Source organism: Nestor notabilis, unplaced genomic scaffold (assembly GCF_000696875.1).
Source record: "Nestor notabilis isolate BGI_N333 unplaced genomic scaffold, ASM69687v1 scaffold6786, whole genome shotgun sequence".
In the NCBI taxonomy this organism is placed as follows: domain Eukaryota; kingdom Metazoa; phylum Chordata; class Aves; order Psittaciformes; family Psittacidae; genus Nestor; species Nestor notabilis.
In genome coordinates, this window is record NW_009934155.1 from 95223 (window position 1) to 120963 (window position 25741).

Consider the following 25741-nt stretch of genomic DNA (forward strand, 5'->3'; position numbering starts at 1 on the left):
AGACAATGTATATAATCAGTGCCTAAAATTCAGAAACTGTATACACATTAGAAAGCAGGTGACAGAGAATTAAATATACAAAATAATTAGGGCTTTTCTGAATTTGTTTCCTATGAATTAGATCAGATACTCAATGCTTTTTCCATGTACTGTAAATATTTTAGCACTTTTTGGATATGTAATCAGATCTTCAGTTACACTTTTGGTAAACATACTTAAGGGGAAAAAAAAAAAAAAAGAAAAAGGCAAAAAATTAGATTTACAATTCAAACAACAAATTTGTTTCAACAGCTCTTTGTCAACCCAAGTGCTCCTGTAACCAAGACCTCTGGGACAAACTGAGACATACCAGACTTCTAAAATGCACTGGCTGAAATACTTAATCTTCCAGTGAAGCAATACCAGAAAACTACGAAGCAATAAAACCAGTTTTCACATAACAATAAAGTTTTGCTTAATAGGAAAGAATATTTTTTGGTTAATAAATACGGATATAATGTGGAAAAACGAAAACAGTTGAGCACTTCATGAGGAAGATTATGACCAAATAGTGATTACTTTACTGATTGCCAATTTTACTGCTAGATAAAAAGACAAAACCAGTACATTTACTACATTCAACCATTATTCAGAACAGCATTTGACATTGAAGACAGGACTTTCTTGCTTAGAAACTAAAACGACTTAAGAAAAATAATGAGCTATCCTTGTAAAAAGCTCACAGATGATGCATTTCTGTTAAATGATGAAAATCTATGAATAGTCAAGGACTAAAGCATCCAAACATAAACCAAAAGCTATTAAGCAAGGATGTATTTCAACATTGAGAAAGGAATGCTCCCTCTCATTTATCTAATTTTCAAAGGGGAATTATGACATGAAATACTCGAGGAAAATTTATTATAGCCATCACTATAATAAATTATGATTTGTGATTCATGGAAATTCGGAAAGACCATTTCTTACATCGTGCAAAGATGTCAAGACAAAGAGCACTACTTACTGGAGATTTTACATTATTCACATTCTCAGGAGGGTGAAAATGGTCTGTTAAAACACTGCAGAAGTTCAACGCTTAGAGGGACAAAATGCTTAGAAGGACAAAATGCTTAGAAGAGCAAAAACCTTACCGTCTTTTTACCTCTCATTCAAACATAAGCCTTGGTTTCATTAAAACCTTGTAGCCTGGAAGATTTCCATTTTTGCTCACTTTGCAAGCTCACCCTTTCAGTCATTCTTCCATGAAATTATTGCTTGATAGGATTGACCTCAAATGATGTGTATATTTAAACCAACTAGAGGATGATGTACCACACTGTACCCTTGGAACTAACAGCTGGTTTAAAATTTGTTAAAGCTAACTTTAAAATGTTGTATAGAACTGACTGTCAACTTGCATTGCAAACGAAAGGTTACAGGGCACCTGGAACACAGGAGCAGCAAAGATGGCAGGATGCTTCACAGAAAGAAATACTAACAAGGCAAGGTAATTCTAGAACTATAAAAACAAGCAGTGCTTGAATTAACCAAAACATTCAAGGAGAAGGCCTTCAGGCTGCCAGTTTTCAAACCTAACTCTGTTTGCATTGAAAGCCGTGGTTTAACTACTTCACCCAATGTTTTGCTAAAAATTTCTTAATTGTACGTAATCACTACATTGAACGAATCCCCAATGCTCAGTGTTCAAGGTTATCTGCTTTTTTAAAAAAGTCACAAGAAAATATTCCCAGTTTCTAGCAGTTTTACACACAGAAGAAAAGGTTGATTTCCTTTGATTGAAACAAAACCAAAATTTTTCTATGCATATTCTTTCATATTAGCATAATCCATTTTTAAACAGCAGGCTAATTCCCCAACCACTACTTTGCGTTTTATTTCCTCCCACCCTAGATTGGACACAGAAGTCTCCTTGACCTATCAAAACAAGAAGCTATCTTGTACTGGATTCAGCACTATCTGCCCCACAGTATTGTTCTAGGAGTTTATTTTGATGAATTCTTCAGTTAAGATGATGTAAGTGCTCACAGTATTGAGCATACAATGTTTGCTTTATGGCCTCTCTGCTATCTCCTATTACCTTCTCCCCCTAAACAGCTGAAGAAACTTGGCATCACCTATCCCTCAGCAAATACTTTAAAGTTTCTGGGCTAAGAATAATGTCAGTAGAGGTTTTTTCAGAACAGCCATCTCTATGGCACAGGTTTCATTGCATTGTCAGTGCCCGACGTTAACCTCAGAATAATGCAGTACTCTCCAAGATAGATTATGCCTAGAGAATTTTCTAAAATGTTTCAAGTCTGATGAATTTAAGGCTGTTTTCCTTTCAAAAGCATAAGCAAATAAACTTTTTTTTTAAAAAAAGGTTGCATCAATTTTTCAGCAAAGGAGGAATTTGTTTGCAACCTTTTATAAAGGTCTGACTGATCTCATGCCAGAAGCGTCTATTCTAGTGTACTGTGATTTTTCCTCCCCGCCTCCATCAGGCATTACAATAAAGTGATATATACAGTAAGTTACACCAAACACTTGTGCTTTGTAATATAAAACAGGTATTTTCTTTGAAAGATGTAGTTCTTCCTCAGAAAAGCCACAATCAGGTGGGGACAGTCAAGCTGAACCTTTTCATTTAATAACATTTATATGCAGTACTTGGTTGTTAGTTTAGGTATGTTACTCATAAACATACACGCCTCTATGATCCATTTAACCTATTCTGTATTCCAGCTGGAACACCCTGCTCAAAAAGAATAACCTATCGTAAACATCCTGTACTTTTTCTATTGCTGGCAGACCCAAGTTTACCTACCACACATTCACATTGTGCTAATGGTAAATTGTACAATAGTGTATATATATACAAGCAGTAACAAAATTTACATGTTGTTCAGCAGTAACAGAAAAAAGGCCTCCTTAAAGCTTTTTCACAAACATAAGTAAACCTACTACAAATAAATATTTAAATAAACATTTATATATGAAAAAAATAATTAGAACTTGGGAATTAGACTGTATTTTCAGAAAAATGTAAACAACATACTTAAACAATTTGAAAAAAAAAAATCCTTCTTAAGACCATGTTATTAATTGCAAGCATGAAAACAGTTTCAGCTTCCTCCTACCTAAGGTAGAGATTGGATGGTATTCTGCTACAGAAATAGAAATCTCAAGGAAAAAACACGAAACAAAACAGAATGCAGTGTATTCAGGTAACTCAGTGCAGTTTTTTTACTGGCAATCATACCAAGCATAATTCTGTCCTGTTACTTAGATGGCCTCAGATGCCTGTAAGGAGGAAAAAAAATATTGTCTAGCATCTAGATACCTGTAACCTGAAACCATAGATACTCAGCTGCTCCAATTACTAACAGCTCATTTTGCAGTATTGGAAATAACCAACTTTTGAACATCTTTATTTATTTTGGTGAAAGGGACAGGAGCATGAAGAGAATGGACTGACAAGTTCAGTCTCTTTCGTCCTGAATTTGATCAGAATGTCTCAGATAACATCTTTTTGTTTTCCCTTCTCACAAAAAAATGCCCAACCAAACCCCAAACCAAAACAACAAAATAAACCCCAACAACCTCCCCACCCCAAATAGTTACTCTTTTTCCTAAAAATAGCTTCCCTATACAGTGAAACCTTGTCTGATATCCAGCAGTTTTTGTTGAAAAATTACTTGGCAGGAAATAGATTCTTCCAGTAGCTGAGCCTGACCCAGCAACCATTCAGTATATGATGGTAAGTACATTAGAAATATGACACACAGGCGAAGTGTTTAAACTTTAGCTATCCCAAAGAAAGGCAATCACATATAAAGAAGTCTGTTTTCAATATATGTATTTTCTTGAAAGACATCCAAACCACTTCTTCGCATGTTCCTGGAAAGGTTTCTACACATCAGGGAAGAATAAACAAAGCCCCTATCATTTGCTATTAATGACTGATCTACTCAACAAAGAAGAAAATAAGCATCTTCAGCAACAACTGGCTTGAAATCAATATGATTTCCAGTAAAAATGAAAACACTTTAAATGTATTAAATATTCCATGCCTGATTGTATGACATATTCAGATAGAAACACATCAAGCTCCCCTGAAGACTCAGTTCTTCTTTATCAAAAAAAGGAAAAACCCACAATTCTTTCCACAATCCCACTGCAGTGTTGGGCATAGCCTTTCTGGTACAGAAGCAATCAAGAAATTGAACTAAAATAAAATTTTCATTCATCTGGAGGGAGCCTTATGGTTTGTGCTGGTCACTCGCACCAAACAGGTCAAGGAACAGTCTGGAAAACAGATGTTGTTCTACTTCGCAGAAGAGCAACTACAGCCACGGACACAGGATACTAAAAGCCTTGCCCAATAAAACCATGGGCTGTAGAAACAAAATGACAGCGTAACATGTACAGCCTTTAATCTGTTAATAGCTTTCAATTACTGAACCAAGGACAATCAGCTGCGAGTTCTAATGGTGCCAGTCTTGCACTGGAGGCAATTGTCTTGCAGATCTTCAGGAGGAGGTAGCACACTGCTGCCAGAATAACAGATGCACTTTGCTTCCAGCTGCCCCATTTACTTGAGATACTCTAAGGGGACTGAAGGACGAATTAACTCCACCAGTAGCTGCCACTGCCTACTTCCTGCTACCACTTTTTTCCAGGGGAGAGAAGAAAGTGAGCCCAGGAGTCCACCGGGCCTCTGGCCATTCATCCAACCCTCAGCCTGCACTTTTAATGGAGAACCAGAGGAAAGAAGCCAGATTTTAGACCAGAAGAAATGTCCAGGCAAGCTGCAGCTTGAGAGCTCCTGAAATGGTTTACAATTGCACTATAATTTGTCATTTTATAACTTTTAAGTGTTTGAACTTGCAATGTTATTAATGGCTTCTATGTGCACGCACTATACACAGGGGAAAATGGAATAAAGCAGGAGATGAAGCTTTCTGTGGTAGAATCATTTACTGCATGTTTCTATTCTATTCCTAGGCAACTTCAATGTTTGCACAGATCTGCATCTGGAAAAATGGGCAGGTATAGAACAGCAATGTGCATAATAGCTACAAACAATAATATTTATGCTGTTTAAAATCTAGTTCAGGCATGGTAGGTCATATCGCTTACAAAAACAACTCCACATCTGTCAAAATGCCCAAGTCTTATCACAAAACCACAGTGTTATAATTTAAAATATTCAGACAGACAGCAATACTACATAGAAACTGAGTAACTGCAAAAGTAAATGGAAATACTGAAAACAGCCAATATTGTATCATCATAGAACTCTCCATGCACCGATCCAAATGATTATTTGAATCAATGGTCCTTAAACCGGTTTGGAAAGTTCAGAAGCCAAATATATTCCTCAGTTCCTAACTAATAACTGGAACAGGAACCAAATGAGTTGAGTTAGGCCAGTAAACAGTCCTCTGGTTAGAAGCTACATCCAGCCCACACTATTGCAAAGTTTGTCTCCAGTACCATAGTTTCCAATCAAGTGATTCTTTACATACTAGATTCCCCAAATGTTCTACCTCTGAACATTTAGAAACCATATAGAGTTAATGTACTAAATAGTTTTTTAACAACCCAACCCTCCCTGTAACTTACTACAGAGTTAGACCTTTGGCACAATAGATGTTTCTACCGATATCTTACTCTAAACTGGTGATCAAAAAACAAATTGCCTAACACATTCTCCTTGATTATCCCTAGTGTTGACCTACATAATCAGAGTAAAATGCTTCCCATGTAACATTCTCATATTCTACCCCAATACAACCACTTTCTTGCCTCTAATTAAAAATTTGAGTAATCATTTTCAGTTTTTATCATATTTCTCACTGAAAATACCCTCTCACAATAAATGCATTGGCTTCTCTTCAAATCAGACCTTGTATGCTGACCTGAGGCAGTAAGATACTTTTTTTGTATCAGGAGAAAAAGAAAAGCCTTAATGACAGAATGTTTACTCCTTCTTTATTGAGCAAGTACATAAGGACAAAAGCAAGGACCATTAAAGGTTAAGCTGCCTTTGACTTATATACCTATTCCAACTTCTGCAAGTATTAGAGCACCACTACTTCCATATTCTTTCACCTTGAATACTTTTAAAAATAAAAGCAGTCTCTAGTCTCTCATTTCCTGTAACAGTCAAAGCAGCACTAAAATACCTTCTAATGGAAGAATATTTTCAGGACAATGCCGGATCACTTTCAAAATATGAAAAAAAGACACAAACACTTCTATCAATAACATTTGTCTCATTGTTATTGTACTACTTCCCAGCAATTGTTTTTGTGCATCTTAGCTTCATTTCAGTGAATAAGAAGGCCTTATCTACTACAAACATGACTATAAATTAATCTTTCAAGGCTGAATTCGTCCTCCACATTTTGAGGGACAGTTCACCATGGCCCTGGAACTTCTTGAACTATAATAACCCACATGCTTAGAGCCTTATCATCATGCCGAAAAACTCTTTCATTTGATAGGCTTGCAAGGGAAGATTGGGGGTATATTCCTCAGAGAAAACTGAGGGAGAACAAAGAGAACTGCTTTAACTGATTGAATTTCTTACCTGTAATAAGCTGATCACTACTACTGAATTATAACTGCAAAATTATCATCAGAAAATTTTATACTTGCTCTGCATATATTTTATTGTTCTTGAAAACTATTAAAAGAATGCAAAATTCATTATTTTTGTCTTAATTTGGCCTAAAAATGCTATTTTATGGAGTAAATAGTTTCCAGATTTTTAAGAGACTACTGCCCTCATCAACTAGCCAGCAAATAATTCTAGAGTTTGGGGGTTTTTTTGGTAGTTGTTTGTGTTTGGTTGGGTTTTGGGTTCTTTTTACTGTATTTTCAATGTTTGTTCTTTATCTTTCAAAGATTAATTTTCATCAGCGATGAGAATCAGGCTGTCCTTCAGTCTTACAAAGCTTATTCCCATTTTTTTTTTTTTTTTTTAAACCAGGAGGATCCAATGAAGAAGACATGTTTAAGACAACTTCTCTATAGCATAAAATTCCTGGATTTTTGAAACGTTAGAGAATGATGAATGGCATTTCTCCTGTTCTAAATAAATTAGATTGCAATTGTTTTGAGACTCTTCTAGATGGAAATGGAAGCTTGATTAGCAAATAAAGCAAGTACATTACTGTTACCAATTAAATAAAAGTATAGGCCTTGTAACCAGGGAGACAGCTATCAAAACGTGGTTTGTATTTACAATTTCTTCCTTTCTTACAGATATCTTAGAAATGCCTAGGTTCTGACGACACTGTTTTACAAGAAATTAAAATTAGTAGATCTCAAGTGTTTCAGGCCTAATTTTACAGAGCAAACAAGGAAAAACAAACCTTTGTGTCTTATCAGCTCCCAAGGAGTTTCTCAACTCTGAAAAAAACAGGTATTTAACTATGAAAGAAAACATGCCATTGCACGTGCACAGCAGCTGTTGAAGGCTGGTTTACCAATTCAACGTACTCTCATTCCAGTACTTCACCAATGATTTTCACCAGATCATGCATCCAATTGCTTTTAAACCTCAGCATCAAAACATGTCTGGCTGGTATATTAATTTAGCTTATGGAGTATAAGTGTAAGCTTAATAAATTGTGTAATAAAATATCTAAACATTGATTAGATATGCCAGCTTATGTCATAAATGTGTTACCACTTGGACTTTTAAACTTTATTATTCTACAGGTAGTGACTGCATCATGACTGGAGATATTTAATGTATAAACAAATCAACATTTGAAAGTATTCAACAATTCAGCTGAATTTAAAACAATTATTCTACACTTCCTACTCTATTAAAAAAACCAGATATATCACTTCTTGTTAACTTTATTTCAGGAAGTGAGCATTTAGAAAAGCTGTGCTTGTTTTACTGCCTACCTTTAGCAGGCCTTTCATCTATGAGGCTTTTCAGTCTAATTCTCTAGGGTACCAGTTAAAGCTGTTTCTTTTTTCTGCTTTATGTGATGGAAAACTGGAAAGCTACTGTTTATACAACTTTTCCCAGACCTTTTCTTCTTGTGATAGTCCGGTCATTCATTCTTCCTCACTCCATTACTACCAAGTCCTCAGGCAAATAAATTAATTCTTCACTTTAAACTTATTCCCTAAGTATATCCTACATGTTTAAGCAAGATCATCAAAAGTTATCCACATCATAATGACTTCAAATTCCAAAATCATTCAGGAAGAGCCTACCTTGTGAATCTAAGGTACTGGTTTCACCTATGCAAAGTTTTGATGGCAGGGAAGAGAGAAGAGCAAAAATTTTTATGGCATCTCTGCAGAACTTGAAGTACTGGACTACCAATAAGATTTAGTTTTTGCATAACTTCAGGTGAACTTTTAAGATGCAAGATGATGTTGATAGTTGTAAGGGAAAGCATGCTCAGGAAAAAGTTACTGATTAAGGTGCTGGACCTGTGAACGTCTTTTTTCTGAAATAAGGACCTGCAAAGATGTATTTCACTTTGAAAACAATACTAGCTAACTAAGAAACAAATATTCACTTAGGTTGACTGTGCTATTTTACTAAAAAAAGCTTCAGCTTCTTTATAATTGGGTTTTTGCAGCTGGGTGAGGAAGGAAAGCACACAAGAGGAAATGAGTCCGACACCCCCAAATGAAATATAAAGCATTTTGGTATCAGAATTAGCACAGAAGAGGTCAAGGTCAGGAATAGAAGATATCTGGATTCATGAATGTCTGACGCAATATTTCCTTTTCATTTGAAACAGAGCCAAGCAGCATACTAGGCAAGTTAGAGCATCTCCTGTGCAACCACCATTTGGAATGTTGTATTGTAGTCAAACACTACCACCTAAAGAAGCACGAGAAAACAAATGAGGTGTTTAACAGCACAACAGTATTACTGATGTTCAAAATGATGCTTACTATTCTGGACAAATACTGTGTCCAAAGTTACTAAGTGCCAGTGCTTAGGATATGGGTTTCAATGTTAAAGCCTGTTAACAGTTTAAGCCTCAGGACAAAACCACTTAGAGAGGACACAGTCTTCAGAAAAGTTCTGTGTACAGTCTTTAAGCCATTTACATTTATTTTTACTTAATGTTACTTATATGAAATTTAATTTTATAGTTATGATTATCTTGAGTGGTTTTGTTTTTAAAGGAAAATCTGTTTCACCTATCAATTATGTTCTTCATTCTTACAATATATCAAAAGGTATAAGCAGAACTTCCCCTATAGTCTCTACACGAAGCTAGATTTCCAAGCTTACTTGTGAAGGATGTATTTTAAACCAGAACACTCATGTTCTGTTGCAAAAGCAGGAGTACTGATAATATCCATTAATTTACCATGACAGTGATACATTTAAAATTAGTCCGAATAAAGGCGAGATCACTTGGCATTTGGGGAAAGAACATGTCTATTTCCATACACACATCTTGCTCCCTTTTTGGTATGCTTATAGCTTACTTGTGTGCAGTGTAGCATCGTAGTCTCACTCTCACTCATATAGTCTCAAATGCCAAACACATCCAGCTGAGCTTAGCTTTAATCTGTGTTGTCCTGGCTTCAGAAAATGGTCTGTTACCTTATCTTGGGATACCTATCTTCAAATTTGCCATGGTATTTATGACATACAGCTGTAAAGATTCATCCATTCAAAGACAGCAACATCTGTAAAGCTTCATCTATTCAATTTAGCGATAGGTGGGAATAGTGTGCCATCCATGTCTTGTATCTGGTCTGATTACATGTGAAAGAATTATTTTAATTAATTCATTGATGTTGAGTTTATAATGCTTATAACTTCCAGGGCAAAGTTCAGGCAGAAAGACTGTTGTATCTTGCAATCTGTTGATATTCATATTTTTCTTTGCAACTCTGACATCACTTTGTCTATAAAAGAAGTGTAACAATACTGTTCAGTATGGCTTAAGGATTCTCCTCTCTGACATTATGACTCCTAATACCATCACTCAAATTGTCAGGACACTGCATGAACAGACTCTACAGGGAGAAAGGTGAATGCCTTGAGAGCTAATGTTCAATGGAAAACATTTGGAAAAATGGGAGGCTTAGTGTTTTTGGCTGCTTTTAGAAAGTGCACTGACCCTGGGAATGGAACAGCTCAGTTATTCAACATAATTCTCAAATGAGCAAAAAAGTTTGTACTTTAAAATACTAGCTGAGAAAATATGAAGAAACTTTAGCACATAAAAATGGTTTCATTCTTTTCTCCACACCAGCTAATAGTGCTGATCCAAACTGGCAAACACAACAGTGCAGTAGAAAACTTCAAGGCAGAAATTATTACCTGGAGAATCGTACTAGTCAGTATTTTCTTTTTCTGCCAGTGGTAAAATACCACTTATTCCTGAAAAACTCTTGGATCTCTGGTGTAGTTTGGGGTTGGTTTTTTTTTTTTGCTCTGCAAAAAACCCCATAATTGCATAGAGGAATCAAAACAGAGGGAGCCAAGCACCTCCATGTTAATTATTTTGAAGCGTGCAATGTATCCCCAGAATCACTTCTGTCATGTAACATCCCCTGTCAAATCTGTCATCTGCTTAAGCAAAATGAAATAAGATTTGGAAATATATGTTTCGAGACTGAAGTAATCACTGTCACAAAGAGGTCACTCTCTCTTGTGACTGCTTTCTGAAGTAATCAGGTTTATTTCTAGGGATCTGGAGACCTTGTGATCTTGCATACAATTCATTAAGGAAAGATTTTATAAGACACCTGGCTTTTAACCTCTTTTTAGGCACTTTTGGAACATGTGTTCTAATAATAAATGTAATTCATAATAGTTGAGAACTACTGGGATATCAATGCAGGACGTCTATAGAAGAGGTCTGTCTTGCACTTATTACCCTCCTGAATAAAGTGAGTTAAAGATCTTGCAGTTCAGCAGTGCATCTCACAGATCCCAGAAACTTTCTGTTAAAACTTTCAACATCATGTGAAACAATTTTTTAACAATTAGTTTAGCCATCTTCTCTTTCTTCTTCCCCTCTCCCATTCCATACACAGCTAAAAGCAACTATTAAAATCTTATTTAATGCACTCCTAGAGTACAAGAGGGAGTTAAAGAATAAGAACTCCTACTACAGTGATCTAACAGTTTAACTGAACAGACAAGTCCTATCATTCCCTTTGTCATACTAAAAGTCTCTCTATATTGCTCCAGCTGTGGTCTCGAGAGGCCTGACCAGAAACATCTATGAATTGAGAAGCAAAAGAAGCAGGAAAAATGTGTTATCCCCAAACCTCCCTAGATCACCTTAGTGGGAGGAAGACTGCTCCCATCTTCTTTTTGAACTCTTCCCTTAAATGTTGAGTTTGTCCAATGTAGAATAACCACCAAATAAAGCAAAGAAGAGGGAGCAAGTTGGCAAAGACGTGACAATCTAGTTTTGAAAACAAAAAGGATATGCTTCTATGATAAATGATGTAACTTTCTTGCATAACTATTTAAAGACCATCAATGTGAAAATAACGTAACAGTGATGTTGCATTCAGGCTCATAGAGCTCAAGACACCAGTTCTGTTAGATCTATACCAGCCATTTCTCTCTATAGCTGTACACAAACTCTTTTCAGATTTGAAAGAACTGAATGCCAACGAGCATGTTTCTATAGTTAAGAACAATTTAAACACATTATTTCCCCTTTTGATACACACAGAAAAACATTAGTTGCTGGAGAAAATGACATTCTGAAGTATTATTTAAGTGAAAATTACAGGGCAGTTGACACAGAATTCCCAACCACATATATCTGTGTATGACTAAGGATATAAAACAAGATCTCATGTGACCTTTCAATCTTAGACATAATGATTAGCCTGTAATATTCCTAGTCTGCTCCCAGCTCTCCTGAAGTCTTATTAAAAACACCCTTTCAAGACACATTTCTCTTCCCCAACAGGCAAATCCCTTTGCTGCCAAGAAAAGCAAGCAAGAGAGAACTGTATGAAATACTGCACACATTCTACTACGTGTTAGGAAAGCCAAGCGATTAGGTTACAGGCACGCTATCACCAGGTGCAGCAAGCAGCAGCAAATACAATCAGAAAAGGGGCACATAACAAGCTGATAAAAGCTGCAAGCACAGAGGTAGCCAGCGTGAACACCCTGAGCAAGCTTCAGGAAGCAGCTGTAACCAGTCACTGTAGGATAAGCCTGAGCAGGCTACTGGTGCACCAGCCACATGGCAGCTTCACCTCTCTCGCTGCTGGCGTAATCCAGCAGCAAACAATGCTCTCACTTCCACACCACCATCCTTGGTACAAAGCATGGCACTTTTATGCCATTCACTTCATTCTTAAAATTAGTTAAAAAACCACTGAAACGGAAAAGCACACTTATTTCATAATTTATTATATTTCATATACCAAGAAACTAAAGGATAGCATCCCCCTCTATGTGCTTTAAAATATTTTGTTTGGGTTTGATTGGGTTTTTTAAAATCACCCCTCACTTTTCTCTTTTTTACATAGCTCGTACACCATTCAAAATATCTTTTTTCTCCCCATCCTATTACTTGAGCTCTGGCTTTACTTTCAGCAGTAATTTGTGGTTTAACAGCTTATTCCAAACCATTTTCCAGTATTAATAGTTTTTGAGTTACTTTTTTAACAATAGAAGGTAGGTGACGATCCCAAAACTGATGTAGAAATGGCAGGTTTCCAGTTATGGGGAGAGCTGCTTATCAAAAACTGTCTCCTTTGCTTTCTGTTTTCTCCCTCTCTCCTTTCTTTCCACCCTTGCACTTCTCACCCTCCTTCACCTACACCCAATATGGAAAAAACCTAAACACGTCACCCTAAAAAAATCATGCTATATCCAGTGATACATTTTGGTTGGCAATACCTTGATCCAGACTTCAACATGTGTTATACTGGTCATGATTAAATATTCTAGTGGAATGTAAAGTTTTAGCTGTCCTTTTCTTAGAAAAGTGGTTGAAAAAGGTACTGGCTTTACAAATCTTTATCCACATTTTTGTGGATCCAAACCTCGTTTAGGCAAAAACTGGACAGAAACAACCAGTAGCATCCAGAAAAAGTTAAGAAAAAAATCTCTCCTACTCACTTCGAGTTAGCTACAATGTTCCAAAGTACCTAGAATGACCATTTTAAAACCTGTTCCAAAGACTGCATTATCTGTAGTTCATATTTTTAAAGTAATCAGAATAAGGTTTTGAAAATGATCCTTTCAATTCTCTTTGAAGCTTTCTGGTTAGAAAAAAATACTTACAAAATAATTTTATAAAAATTGTACAGATATACTTAATACACGAAGCGTGGCAGCTAATTCAACCAATATTCCCTCATTTCAAAAATAGCTGCAATTATGTTCAAGCAATTAAAATAAGTTAAAAAAATGTAGCCAAAACCCACTTTCTTCAACAAACCAACAACATAGCCTGGCTTGTGTTCGGGCTGAAAAGCAGCATATGCCTGCCCAGTGATACTCATGCTTTTAGATACTTAACAGCTGCAGACCCAGTGTAGAAGCAGGTAAGGGTGGAAATGGGGAAAGGAAGGAGAGTTACAGTAAAAGAGGACAAGATAGTCCAGCATCACTAAATCAGAGCCCATAACAGCTCTTGTGCTCGTCAGACAACCCTAAAATAAGTAACTTAGAGGATTTAATTTACCACTTCTTATTTGAGCTGTCTTACAAGAATTTTTACAATTAGTTTAAAAATCTGATAGCGCAAACAATGGGGGAATCTAATCATATTTACACCTACCTTCTCCCTTAATCTTCAATATCTAAACTTTCTGCAGCAAGTACCAGCAACTAGTAAACATGAAACTATAAAACAACCAAACCAAACCCCCACAAAACCAATTTGTATGAAAATTCTATGGTTTTGAAATCCATTTTTTAACTGATAAATAGCTGCAGAACTTGCTAGCTCTTTGGCATCTTCATGAAGACAATATATCAAAACCCTTGGTGTTATGTATGAAAAATAACATCATTCACTCTATGTTTTCTGATTCCTTCTCAGAACTGTAAGAAACCAGCATATTTTAAAATTCTGATCTGATGGAACTCTGGAATGAAAACCTTAAATGGAAAGTTATTCAAGTTATTTGATTAATTTAGCACATATCAATCCTCAAACAACTTTTAACTGTTTTTGGAAACTGAGCTTGAAACTGTATCAAATCAACACAAATATGTTACTACAGCCAAACATCTAGAAAACTTAAACAAATCAAACATTTTAGGATTAAAGATAATCTTCAAAACCACAGATTCTGCGTCTACTGTGAGGTCACTTCCTGAAATGCCACAGCGCATGTTAATCAAATCCTTTACATTACTGCAGTTGTGGCACACAATGAAGTCACAGAAACGTACTTGCAACGATTTCCACCAGGAGATGATCAAACTGTATAGTATAACAATTTCCAGTAGCCAGGTTTAATCAAGTTAACAATGTTTGAGATACTCCAACTGTTTTATAGCTTACGGCATCAAGGATCCTGAGATTGCTTCCCAAATGCCAACAGATGCTTCATCTCCCAGACTGAGAATCCTGGATCTCTTGACACTCTCTTAATGACCCCAAGAAATTCCACTAGAGCAACTCTGTGACCTCCTCAGCAAAACAAAAATGCAGCAGCACATCCAAGATCTATGAATCAATAGGGCTTTTAAATGAAACATCATCTTTTTGGGATTTAATTATACAGCACCATAATCTTAATTTTATACATTTCTGGTTCTTTTAATCAGCTAGACTGTTGCCTGACAGACATATAGAAATGCCTGCTGTTCATGTGTGACAAAAAGACTTAACAGCATAAAGATGACAATCACGTAACAAAACTCTGTCATATGAAGGAAAGGAAAAATAAAAAGCCTACAGACCTTTCCTTTGAAAAATCTATTTCATAAATAAATCTCAATTTTTATTTTTTCATAATTGGAAACTTCTCTTTTTTTGGAGCAAGATTATTTAATCACCTGCAATAAAAATACTAATCACTAAGTATCACATCAAAATGGTAAATCAAAAGCACTCCTTTATTCACAAATGTGTTTTCTTGTTCTCACAATACCAGTGACTACAAATTTCAGTGTTTTCTAGAGATGATTTACTTGCATAAAAACTATTAAAATATGACAAAAGTAGGAGCTTTACATTCATGAACTACATAAAAACTGAGATCACAAACTAGAGGTAAGAAAACAAACTTTAATGTCAATCTTCTAAAACTTGTCATTTTTGAAAGATGAGCAATTATTACTTGTACATATAAGAGTTTATCTTGAGACTAGCAGACATAAAAGGATTTGTGGTTTATGTATTTCATTTAGAAACAGAGAATTCTCGCACTGTACAGTTTGCAGAGAGGAAATGTAGAAGCTCCTAACTCCTGCCTATTTCTATTTGCTATATAAAGAACCTCTGTTTATATGAAGGCAGCTCAGAAGTCTTACCTGAGTCTGCTTCATTGCCCGTTCCATCCTGCGAGTACTTCCTTTTTCAAGCTTGGTCCGAAGAATTAAGGCTGACGTCTGAATGGCCCAGAACTTTGGCTGAGAGAGCAAACACTGCAGAGAAAAGTAATGTTTTTTCGTTATTTCATAAGACACTGAAGACAGTAAAGTTTGTAACAGTATTCTCAAGCATGAATGCTGTTTCCTATTCTGAAAGCCAAATATGTGGTTACAGTACTTATCTGAGGGCTGTGAAAATAGATTAATCCATTTTCAATACAAAAGGCAGCCATCAAAACTATTTTCTCACGCTCAGCTACTGCAGCACTGTGTGTACATGTACCCATATGGTGCATACACCAAAACACACAAATTGAAATGGCTACTCAGAATGAAAGGCAAATAAAGCATTTGATACTGAGAAGTCTGGCTCAGCCTTCTCCACACCTGTATACTGGACAGATGTAGACACCAGCAGGAATCCTACTGAAGGCTGAAGAAAACCAGTTGTCTCTCAGCCTCTCCTCACACACAAGGTGCTCTGATGCCTGCATTAATGCCATCTCCATAATAAACAGGCTGAAATTGCTAAGGAAGTGAATATTAATTTAGAATTTGCCATGACTTGAAAATAACAGGAAGAATTTTTGATGTGCAGTAAATGTGCATAAATTGAATATGGAATAATCTAGGTAAAAAGCTTTCCTAAAGACATGACAAGTTATCAGTTGAAACACCCTGCCCTGATGCCAGGAACTTGGTGTCGGTCTCCAACCACTTATTTTTAGGAAAGCCCAATAGGATATATGTAGCAAATACAACTTTGATATCCCTTAATAATGTACAGGCCACCTGGATTCTTGCCATTATGGTTTCAGACACAGCATACCATTTTTCTGTTAGATACTCACTTTGAAAATGGAGACAGCAGAAAAAAACCCTTGCTAGTTCTATAGACACTACAAATGCAATCCAGCTTCTCTGACAAATTTGCCTACAGATACTTGTAGACTGAAAAGCAGCCTCATTTGCTTTATTCTGTCAAAGACCTCCCAAAGCATTTAGAAAGTATACTTTGCTGGTGGTTTGTGTAAAATGCCTGACATTTCTGTCATATTGTAATCTGCTTTTTTTCCCCCTAGTGTTTTCACAGGAAAGGAGGCAGAAAGAAACAAGCAAAACCAAATATTCTCCAAGCAAAACTACAACGGGAAGACAGGCAACAGCAAATGAAAGAACGAATGAAACCAGTATGAACACATGTACATACACCAGACGTCGTCAGTTGATCCTCCCTCTTGTGACCAACAATCTCTGCACTGATTCTTCCATGGCTTCTACTCAGTATTATATTAAGTAGTACACAAAGGCTTCCATACTGTCCTCTATATGCTGAGGACCTGGATGTACCACTGGAATGCCATCGCAACGCTCTCTATGCTTTCATGTGCCCTTTTACATATTAATTATTATCAGTAAACCTGTTAACTGGTCCAAATCCTACTTCTAAGAGCTTATCTCTCCTGCTTCATCATCATGGGAAGTTCAGTCTACTACTCTTTTTTGTTTGGTCTTAAGACAAACCTTCCACTGCAGGACACAAGTGAGGCGTTCCAAATAAGAGGACCCTGGTTCCTGAATTTATGTTTTAATGGCTGTCCCATGTAGCTGTTCAAAAACCTTATAAGGTGGTGTTAGGGCAAACAATGTTTACTTTAGTTTAAAAGCTTCTTTTGAGAGAAAGGTTATCCTTTCCCCTATTTTCTCCGCTATTGGTATTCTGTCATATTATTTTATTTTTAAATTAAAGGGACTTCTTTTCCCTGCCACATGGTGGTAGATACTAGTATTTATTTTTTCAAATGACCGCATCAACTCTCAAAAGAGTAATGAAAACTAAAGGTCATAAAAAATAATGCTCCTAAATATATTTTCTGGTGCAATTGCAACCCTTTTCCAGAGACAAAGTACTTGTCCCATCACTCTGGTTCACATTAGCAACTGGCACAGCTTGGGCACAGCACAAAGCCTCTGTGCCCACACCACCCAGCTCTGTTAAGAGAACTGGCAGCTCAGGAAAGCCTCTCCTTTGCTTCCATGTATACCTCCTCCATGACAGTGATTCAAGCAATCATGCTGTATGAGATGTGTATTAGATCATATAGGGAGGGAGGAGAAGCGAAGAGAAACAGGGTGGAAGAGGGCAGAGAATTACCTGTCATTCCTCTACAGGAGCAATGACAGTCTTATCTGGAATAACAATCCTACTTTTAAAAGGTATTCATAAAGCAAAATGTGAGGTATACCTGCTGTACAATTACAGAAAATAAGTGCTGCAACTACACAGGGCAATAGGAAGCAGTCCTATTTTCAGTTATGAAACAATTGTGATTTTATACTGAGCTCAGTCCTGTGCCAGAACTCAAATGCTCACCTTCTCATTGCCTAATTGCAATGTTTAAAGCACCACAGATACAAAGTAACACACATTTAAAGGGCACTAATGTTTACACTCGAGGGCTGTAAAATAAAAAAATATTTCAGAACATGTATCCATAAGTATTAAGCAAGCTTTAATCTTCTACCTAAAATCTCCAGATATTCCAGAAAATCAATATTGTCTTGTAAGTCCCAAAGCTGTATGTTTTCACCTAAAAGAAGCTAAATTTAGATTCTATTAATAAGAATATAGGTTACAATAAAACATCTGGAAAAAAAAGAAAAACTAAATCAAGGTTATGCAAGTTTGTCAACATATCTGGAAGTTTATTGAACTGTACCAAAGGCAGCTGAGAAAATTAAAACAATAATTCCAAAACAAAACCACTATTGAGAATCTTCACAAGTCATCTTTGTTCTTACTTTACAGAAAGAACAATAAAATAAAAGAAAACCAGGAAAATTAGAAGGGGTGAGAAGAAAGGAAAGAAGGCAAGGTTATGCCACATTTTCTGTACTGAATGGAACATTTTCACATGGAAACCAATTTCTCCAATTCTGCTCCACATTTTTTCCTACAAACAAGAACCCTTTATATCATCCTCTCCCATTATACCAAAGCGTAAACAGGAGATTATCAAAATATTACACAGAACAGAGTATTTCATTCAATATCATCCCTAAACGACATTGGAACGAAACAACATGATCCTCAAACTCTTAATAATGAAGTAGTCCATTACTGTACAATACCTTTTTAATATCCCCGTTACTATGTATGAACAAAATGGCAAACAGTACCTGAATTCTGAGACAGGTGCACATTGCTAAGACACCCAGATCAAACCCAGCCACATGAGTTCTACCGAACTCAGGAGAACTCTCAGATGCCATCAATGAGTGATTCAGCCTCACCATTATTTAGAATTTAACCAAGATGTGATGCACTCCCTGATCACTCTAATAATTTTCTGTTAGATAAACAGTGGAAGAACAGTTGCACAAATTGCAATGTCCATACAAATTTCAGAACTAGCTAGCAAGAATCTTCAAGGAAGCTTGTGCCACTGATATTTTGTACATATTCATACCTACAATCTATATGTTATTTATGAAGTTACAGTGTTTGGTTTTAAGGAAACCACACACAGAGAAAGCAGCATGAAGCTTAAAAATCAAGAATATAATATATTCAAGATAAAACAGAAAAGACCAAAGAACCCTGGGAAAGCTGGGACACACACAGGAGTGTTGATACTGCAAGATGAGTAACCAACAACCCAAACCAAACCAAAGTCTTCTAAAGGGCAGATAAATAAGACTGTATCAGTCAGCCATGACATGGTACAGGTTGTTCAGAGCAGCTCTTCTGCATTACTGCATTTGCTGTAGGAGTTCCTATAGGAATTCTTTCTGATAGCACAGTCAGGAAGAGCTTACATGGGTTTATTAGACACACTACACAAGCTGAAAGAAGTAAAGATGATGCTTGTTAAATACAGTTCTAAATAATTTGAATACTTTGAATTCTTATTATGAATCTATGCTTTAAGTAACTCCATGCTTTTATTCTTGTACCTTGCTAACTGATAAAAAGTAGCCTAGCAAGCTCCTATAATTGCTATGATGGAGCTACCATTTGAACGTGGACTTGAAAATTTGAGCACTTTTAATTGCAACCACTTGTAGAATTCCCAAGAGTTTGGCACATCAGTCCATTGCTGAACCAAAAATATTAATTGCCCAGGAAACTTTGCCCTGGGAAGTAGTCAGATGAACTTCACAAAACTACTTCCAATTGCCTAAGAAAGACTAAGGCAAGCCAAGGTCCTGAGAGAAGCGAAAAGAATATAAGTTTAGAGAAATGTCCTTAGAATATCAACTCTTCTATTGATTGAGCTTGCACACAGAAGATTTCCAAGAGTATTGGCAGCTTCTAGTTGAAATGGGACATGTAACTTTAAACAGTAATTCTGTTAGAGCGCTACAAGGTAAGGTAAAGAACAATTGTGACTAAGTGGTTTCCAATACCAATGCATTTTTTTATGTTGTACTGAAGAGCATAAATATCAAGAGGATAATAACACTAGACTTCTAGTTACAATTAAGCAGTAGAACCAGGGCTTGGCGACAAAACAAGCCAGTCAATATAACCACTTTTTGCTTTTCTGATGGTTGAACATGTAAAAATTTCCTGTTTGCTGAAACAGAGCAAGTAGCTTCTCTGTTCAAATCCAAGCACATATTCCAGTTTTGCTGTACAAGCCCATCCCAGAATACTAAAAATAAGTAAGAATCAAAAGAAGATCTGATTATATATCATCACCAGTGAACACATAACACTGAGGTTTTGCAGACCTTAAATTCCTTCTGGTAGTGATTTCACTCTTACCACAACACTCAATAGTTTACTAATCCTTCAGTGACCAGAAATTAATAGGAAATCATAGTACCTATGCACATACTCAAAACTTCAGAATATAGTAACTACACAACTAAAATACATTACTTTTTAGTAAATAGGTAAAAGGTAAGCTATATATATAACTGGAAAAGTAGTATTTGATGTTTAAGCTGATTTAAATATATAGGTCAAAGGATTGTTTTTAAGCACAGAATGCTGTTCTTCTGGTGAATATAAATATTTTTATGTAAAAAAGTTCTTAGCAACCACCTAATGGAACTGCTGTTTCCTTTTATCTGTATTTATATTAAAAGTTAGTATTTCATACTAACAGTATGATCACAGTACACATGCTCTGTATCCTCAGAGATTAAATTGCCAATAGACTTAGAAATGCAGTTAGAACTATAGAATGTTGAATAGTGATTGGAATAAACAGGTTTTTGTCTTTGTTCTACCACTGTCCTCAGTTCAGTGCTACCTCAAGATCTTCCTCTTTTTAATTCCCATAAGAGGTTTTGTTGGTATTATACACAAAACCTCTCCATTATTACATATAATTTGTATTTTTTATATAATGATATATAATTACTGTACCTAAAATCTCTGTATGCAATATTATATAATTGTGATCAAATTAAACCTTACACTAAAATGTGTATCTGTAACTCCCCACCTAATTCAACCCAGAAAAAGACTAAACACTATGATTTTGAAGAAGTTAGGGGGTTTTTTCCACAGAGAAGCTCCTCTGGTCTGTTTATAAACCATAATGCATTTACTGAAGTTGAATAATCTGAATTTCAGATGAAAACTATTCCCATTACTATATACTTATATAAACTGATACAAAAATAAAATTTATATTCCTCTAGGAGTATCTCCCTCAAGCGTGACGGCTTGACTGTAGGTTCCAAATTCAAACATAACCTGACATAAAACCCCAAAAACTCTTCTTGGACAGTGAACTGGAAAAGGTGGCAACAAAACATAATACACTTAATTCAAGTCTACTGACTTCATAGCTTGTATATGAGAAGTTATACTAATGGATTCTGCAGTACAGTCCTTGATTTATACAAAACATGACTACATGATAGTTCTGAACAAACAACAGTGATTAACTTGGGAACAAAGAAAGAAGTTGCTGAAACAAATTATTTTAAACCATCTTCTCACCACAGCTTCTGTCATCCATAACCAGTGGCACTGCAGACAACATTCCCATATAATAATTTTGGAATTTGCTCCATAAACTGGGGTAATAATTTGAGCATCTATAAATTCCTCACCTTCCTAAGTATTATCAACAGGAAATATATGATATTTGATGGCATGTTTTAATATAGTTTGTCAATAGATGGATAAGACCTACTAATCTGAAAAACAAATTTTGGGCATCTGTTCAAGAAAGCAAATCTTCAGATAAATAAACTGTTAATCTCTAGAAACATTAGGTAGGAATACTTTAAGCACAAGCAATTAGAAGATGTAAGGCTCTATATTCTCCAGTCACATTTTACTAGCTATGACAGCTTCATATTTTCTAAGGCCCAACAAGAAAAAAATTAGATTAGGATTTCACTTTAGATGCTTCTTGTTACAATTTGATAAATGGCATAATTATTTCCTTAGACAGCAACACTAACAGGATAAGGGATACAAACAAGGAAAATAGTATTTTCATACTTTGAGAATGCAAGGCTTCCATACGTTTTATGACAGTGGCTATATTTAGTGGTTAGCAGATCTTAAAGATCTAAAAAGAGGGAATACTTGCATTAGTGTTTATTCTACTCCATGTACATCTCTCCACCTCAAGATCAAAAGAATTATTCAGATGTCAAACAAACATCAAAGGCCCTCTTGACAGGTTTTAACAATTATCAAAACCTGTGCTGTATATGGCTTAACCCATCTGTTTAATTTCACACTTTAACTAAACACTGAAATCTACCCTACACTTAAAAGTCATTCTAAGGATGACCTGAACTGGAAAATCAAAATATTATCAACTTATCCTGCAATTTAGAAGTGTATATACATGAACACAAAAACAATCGTTTTCAAACTTTCTGGGGTTTTTACCTATAAGGAGACAGTAATTTTAGCTGGCAACTGACCACATCTTTTTCCACATGGCTTTGACAGCTGTAATTTTCTTTTTAACCCAGCAATATGCAAAGCATTTGGAATTACAGACTACTAACTTGATTAAAGAGTCTTAGGGCAAAACTATCAAGACAATGGTAATTTACATTTTCTTTGCTAACACCACAACTTGTATTATACACTTCAAATGAACTACATTTCAGGCATTATTCCAAGTCCTGTGTTAGTGTTTCTTTTTCAGTGCTGCTTGGGGAGAATGTGTTATTACTTGGTTGGGTCTTAAATATTTTCCTGCCTAACAGTATCTAATATAAATTCTACATGGCACCTTTAGACTATTAAGCCAAGACCTTTGCACTGTAACAAGAAAACAAAAAATTATGCAATGCTTGATCCTGTATGACATGCAGAAGTTCCATATTCTCTTTTATCAGGCCTTTCACTGATTTTCATTAGTTGTTACATCTAGATAGCACATTTCACAGTCAATCATAGGACCACTTGTGATTATTTTTCCAAGGTATTTTCAAATTATCATGATTCAAATGCTACCTTCTTTTTAAATGAATTGTGTCTGTCAGGTAAACCAGAGAGGCATGCAGAAATCCTGGAAGTATTAAAGTGACAGAGAAGATTTACTTTCCTGAACTGGCTGAGACATCAGCATGTGCACAGTGCCATTTTCCAGTACTGCTTTAATACTCCATATGTACTTCAGTAGATTTAGACCACACATTCAGCATATTTTTTCCAAAGTCTAAAGCTATTTACTCAACTGTATGACAAGGGTTTATTTTAGTCATAAAACTAATCCTGGGACTGTACAACTAAAATAGCTTTTCACCACAACAGGTGTTAGCTGATTACGAGCAGAGCTGGGATTAAAGCTCTTAGCTGCAGCCATTAGAAATATCTCTCGGTGTTAAAAAGTCAAGAGCAAGGCCAAAGCATGATCAGTGATCCGCAGCAAGGGACTAGTTTAATTAGAACGGTATTTTTAAAATTTGCTTTGTCTAGTCTTGTCTGGTGGCCTCAGCACTCAAGTTGTAACATTACATCATTGTAAATACAAAGTACCTTTTGTTGAATTTGACTGCTAAAAGAAGAAGACACTATCAGATTTTTTTTTCATTTTTATATACTTTGAAGTGTTTGAATGTGACACTTTCACATATATAATTTCAGTGGTTTGTATAATTCAATGCACTTGAAATAAAATACTGATTCTGAGAGGTTTAAAATATATGTACATACATACAACGGACAGTTCCTTTTTTCTTCATCTGAAGCTGTGAAGAGTTGTCAGAAGTTTCCTTTTTGCCTATGCACACTTTACAACCGCAAAATGTATGCAAAGATGTTTAAAACCTCTTAGTTAAACAGTTGATCATTTAGACTATGCTAGACTGATACAGAAATAAATGATGGACTCCATACAGCAGCAATTACATTGCACTTACCTAAAAGCAATTTAACATTCTTAAATTTCTCATTTAATCTGAGTTTGCAAGTAACTGACTCTCTGGAACTTACCGTATCTGAAATTTATCACATCTGAAGGTACATTACGAACAGTATCAGTTACTCAGTAGCTGGCTTAATCCATTTAAAACTTAGAAGGGAAGACTGGAATAAATTTTCATCTCACAAGACTTACAAAATATTCCACTAGCGTATACAAGAAGGCTAGCGTCATTTCACTGTCACTCTATTTTCCACAGCTTTTTTTTAACCCCACTCAAATAGTATTTTGTAGCAAACGGGTGGCTCTTGATAACATCTACCCAAAGGAATCCTCATATTCCATCCTGTTTATCACCCTAAACATATTTCACTCCATGGCACTGACTTTAAGCAGTAATTCTTAACTCTTTCTGATACCTGCCTTGTGAAGAACAGCTTCTGGGCAATTATTTATGCTAGGTCAGCTTAGAAATTGTGCTGGCTATTCTGCCATTTCTGTAGTACCTAGGACTATAAGGAATAAAAAAATCAGGCAGAAGAGTTCGGAATTCAGTCCCACTGGGTCTTTTCACACAATTAGCAATGGCAGGAAGGGTCCCAAAAAAGACCATTGTGAACAAGCATCAGCCTGAGGGCCTCCATGAGAAAGCCGCTTACTCTCCCATTGACTATATGAAGGAAACTAGGTTCCTAGCTTATGCATATTGGTTAGATGCCCAATTAAGATGCTTCTTGCCAATGAATCCTCTACACAGGTTCTCAGTTTTCTTGTATCTTCCAGTCTCAAATCTCCTTTGATTCCCTTGGTTTGTAATGGGGCTACAGACACCTCTGGAATGACTGTTTCATCTCAGTGGTGGAAAAGATATGCTCTAAACCAGACTTTCTCTATAGATTTTTCTCACAGATTTCAAAATGAAAAATACCTAAGCTGTACCTCACATCCTGCTATAGTTTTTAACTCAAGACAAAGACCGAGCTGAGAAACATTTAAGTGTTTGCACAGATCTAATCACTTTCAGTATTAGACTAGTTGGTATGCTAGCAACAGATGTAAGGGAACATGAATCAGTAGTCCCATTACTAAAGTGAACTGTCTGTAAAAAGAACTGTCTCTTTAAAAAAATCACTCCATTGTCTACAACTCTTCTTTTTTTCCTCTAAAGACAATTAATCATATTTCTATAGATGGCACTATAGAAGCCAGCCAACTGAAGTCAAGAACAATTCGCATTATAAGGACTACACATTATCTCTTTTCACTGAAGATACCAGAAAGGATATTGAAAACACAATAATGAATGGTTGTTTTTTGGTTTGTTTCGTTTCCTCAAAATAAATGCATCTACAACTTTCAAAAGAAAATAAATCCAGATTTCACACCTTATTTGTTCATCTCATTTTCTCTATCAAAGGCAACATAGGCAATACTCAGGTAAAATGAGGCTGCCTTATCTCTGGGTCTTGATTCTTGTAAGTATCATTAGTTAGAAGAACATCCAACTTGCATTTCCATTCTGCATGACTGTCTCTTTTGAAACATGAAATCATCCCTAGGCCAGCTTTCCTCTGCAGTGAATTTTATGGTATTTTTGAAGGACAGGGAGTGAAAAGAAACATATGAAAGTTCTACATCTGCTCCTTTTACTAACAACCATAAACATGTTCTGTAAAAGGCTGCACCTTTCTTTCTCCTTCTTTCTGCTTCTATTCCTCACACACAGAAAGAATACCAACCAAAACAACTCTCCCTCTCCCCAAGTACACTTTTTGGTACTGCACAGGGAAATGGTTAATCAATTGTTAGAAAAATCTTCATGTCCGAAGCGGAATCCATTATCTGTTTCTTCGTCATTCCT

At 35.9% G+C, this 25741-nt stretch overlaps 1 protein-coding gene across 1 annotated transcript in view; it reads right to left on the bottom strand.

Annotated features, from left to right (window-relative positions):
* TTC27 (tetratricopeptide repeat domain 27) overlaps positions 1 to 25741 on the bottom strand; it is a gene marked incomplete at its 5' end in the record, with an annotated part of 110557 nt that overhangs the window by 39545 nt on the left and 45271 nt on the right. The window contains one exon of the mRNA XM_010017188.1: positions 15464 to 15577. Coding sequence (XP_010015490.1) covers positions 15464 to 15577 — 114 coding nt within the window. The remainder of the gene's footprint in view (positions 1 to 15463; positions 15578 to 25741) is intronic.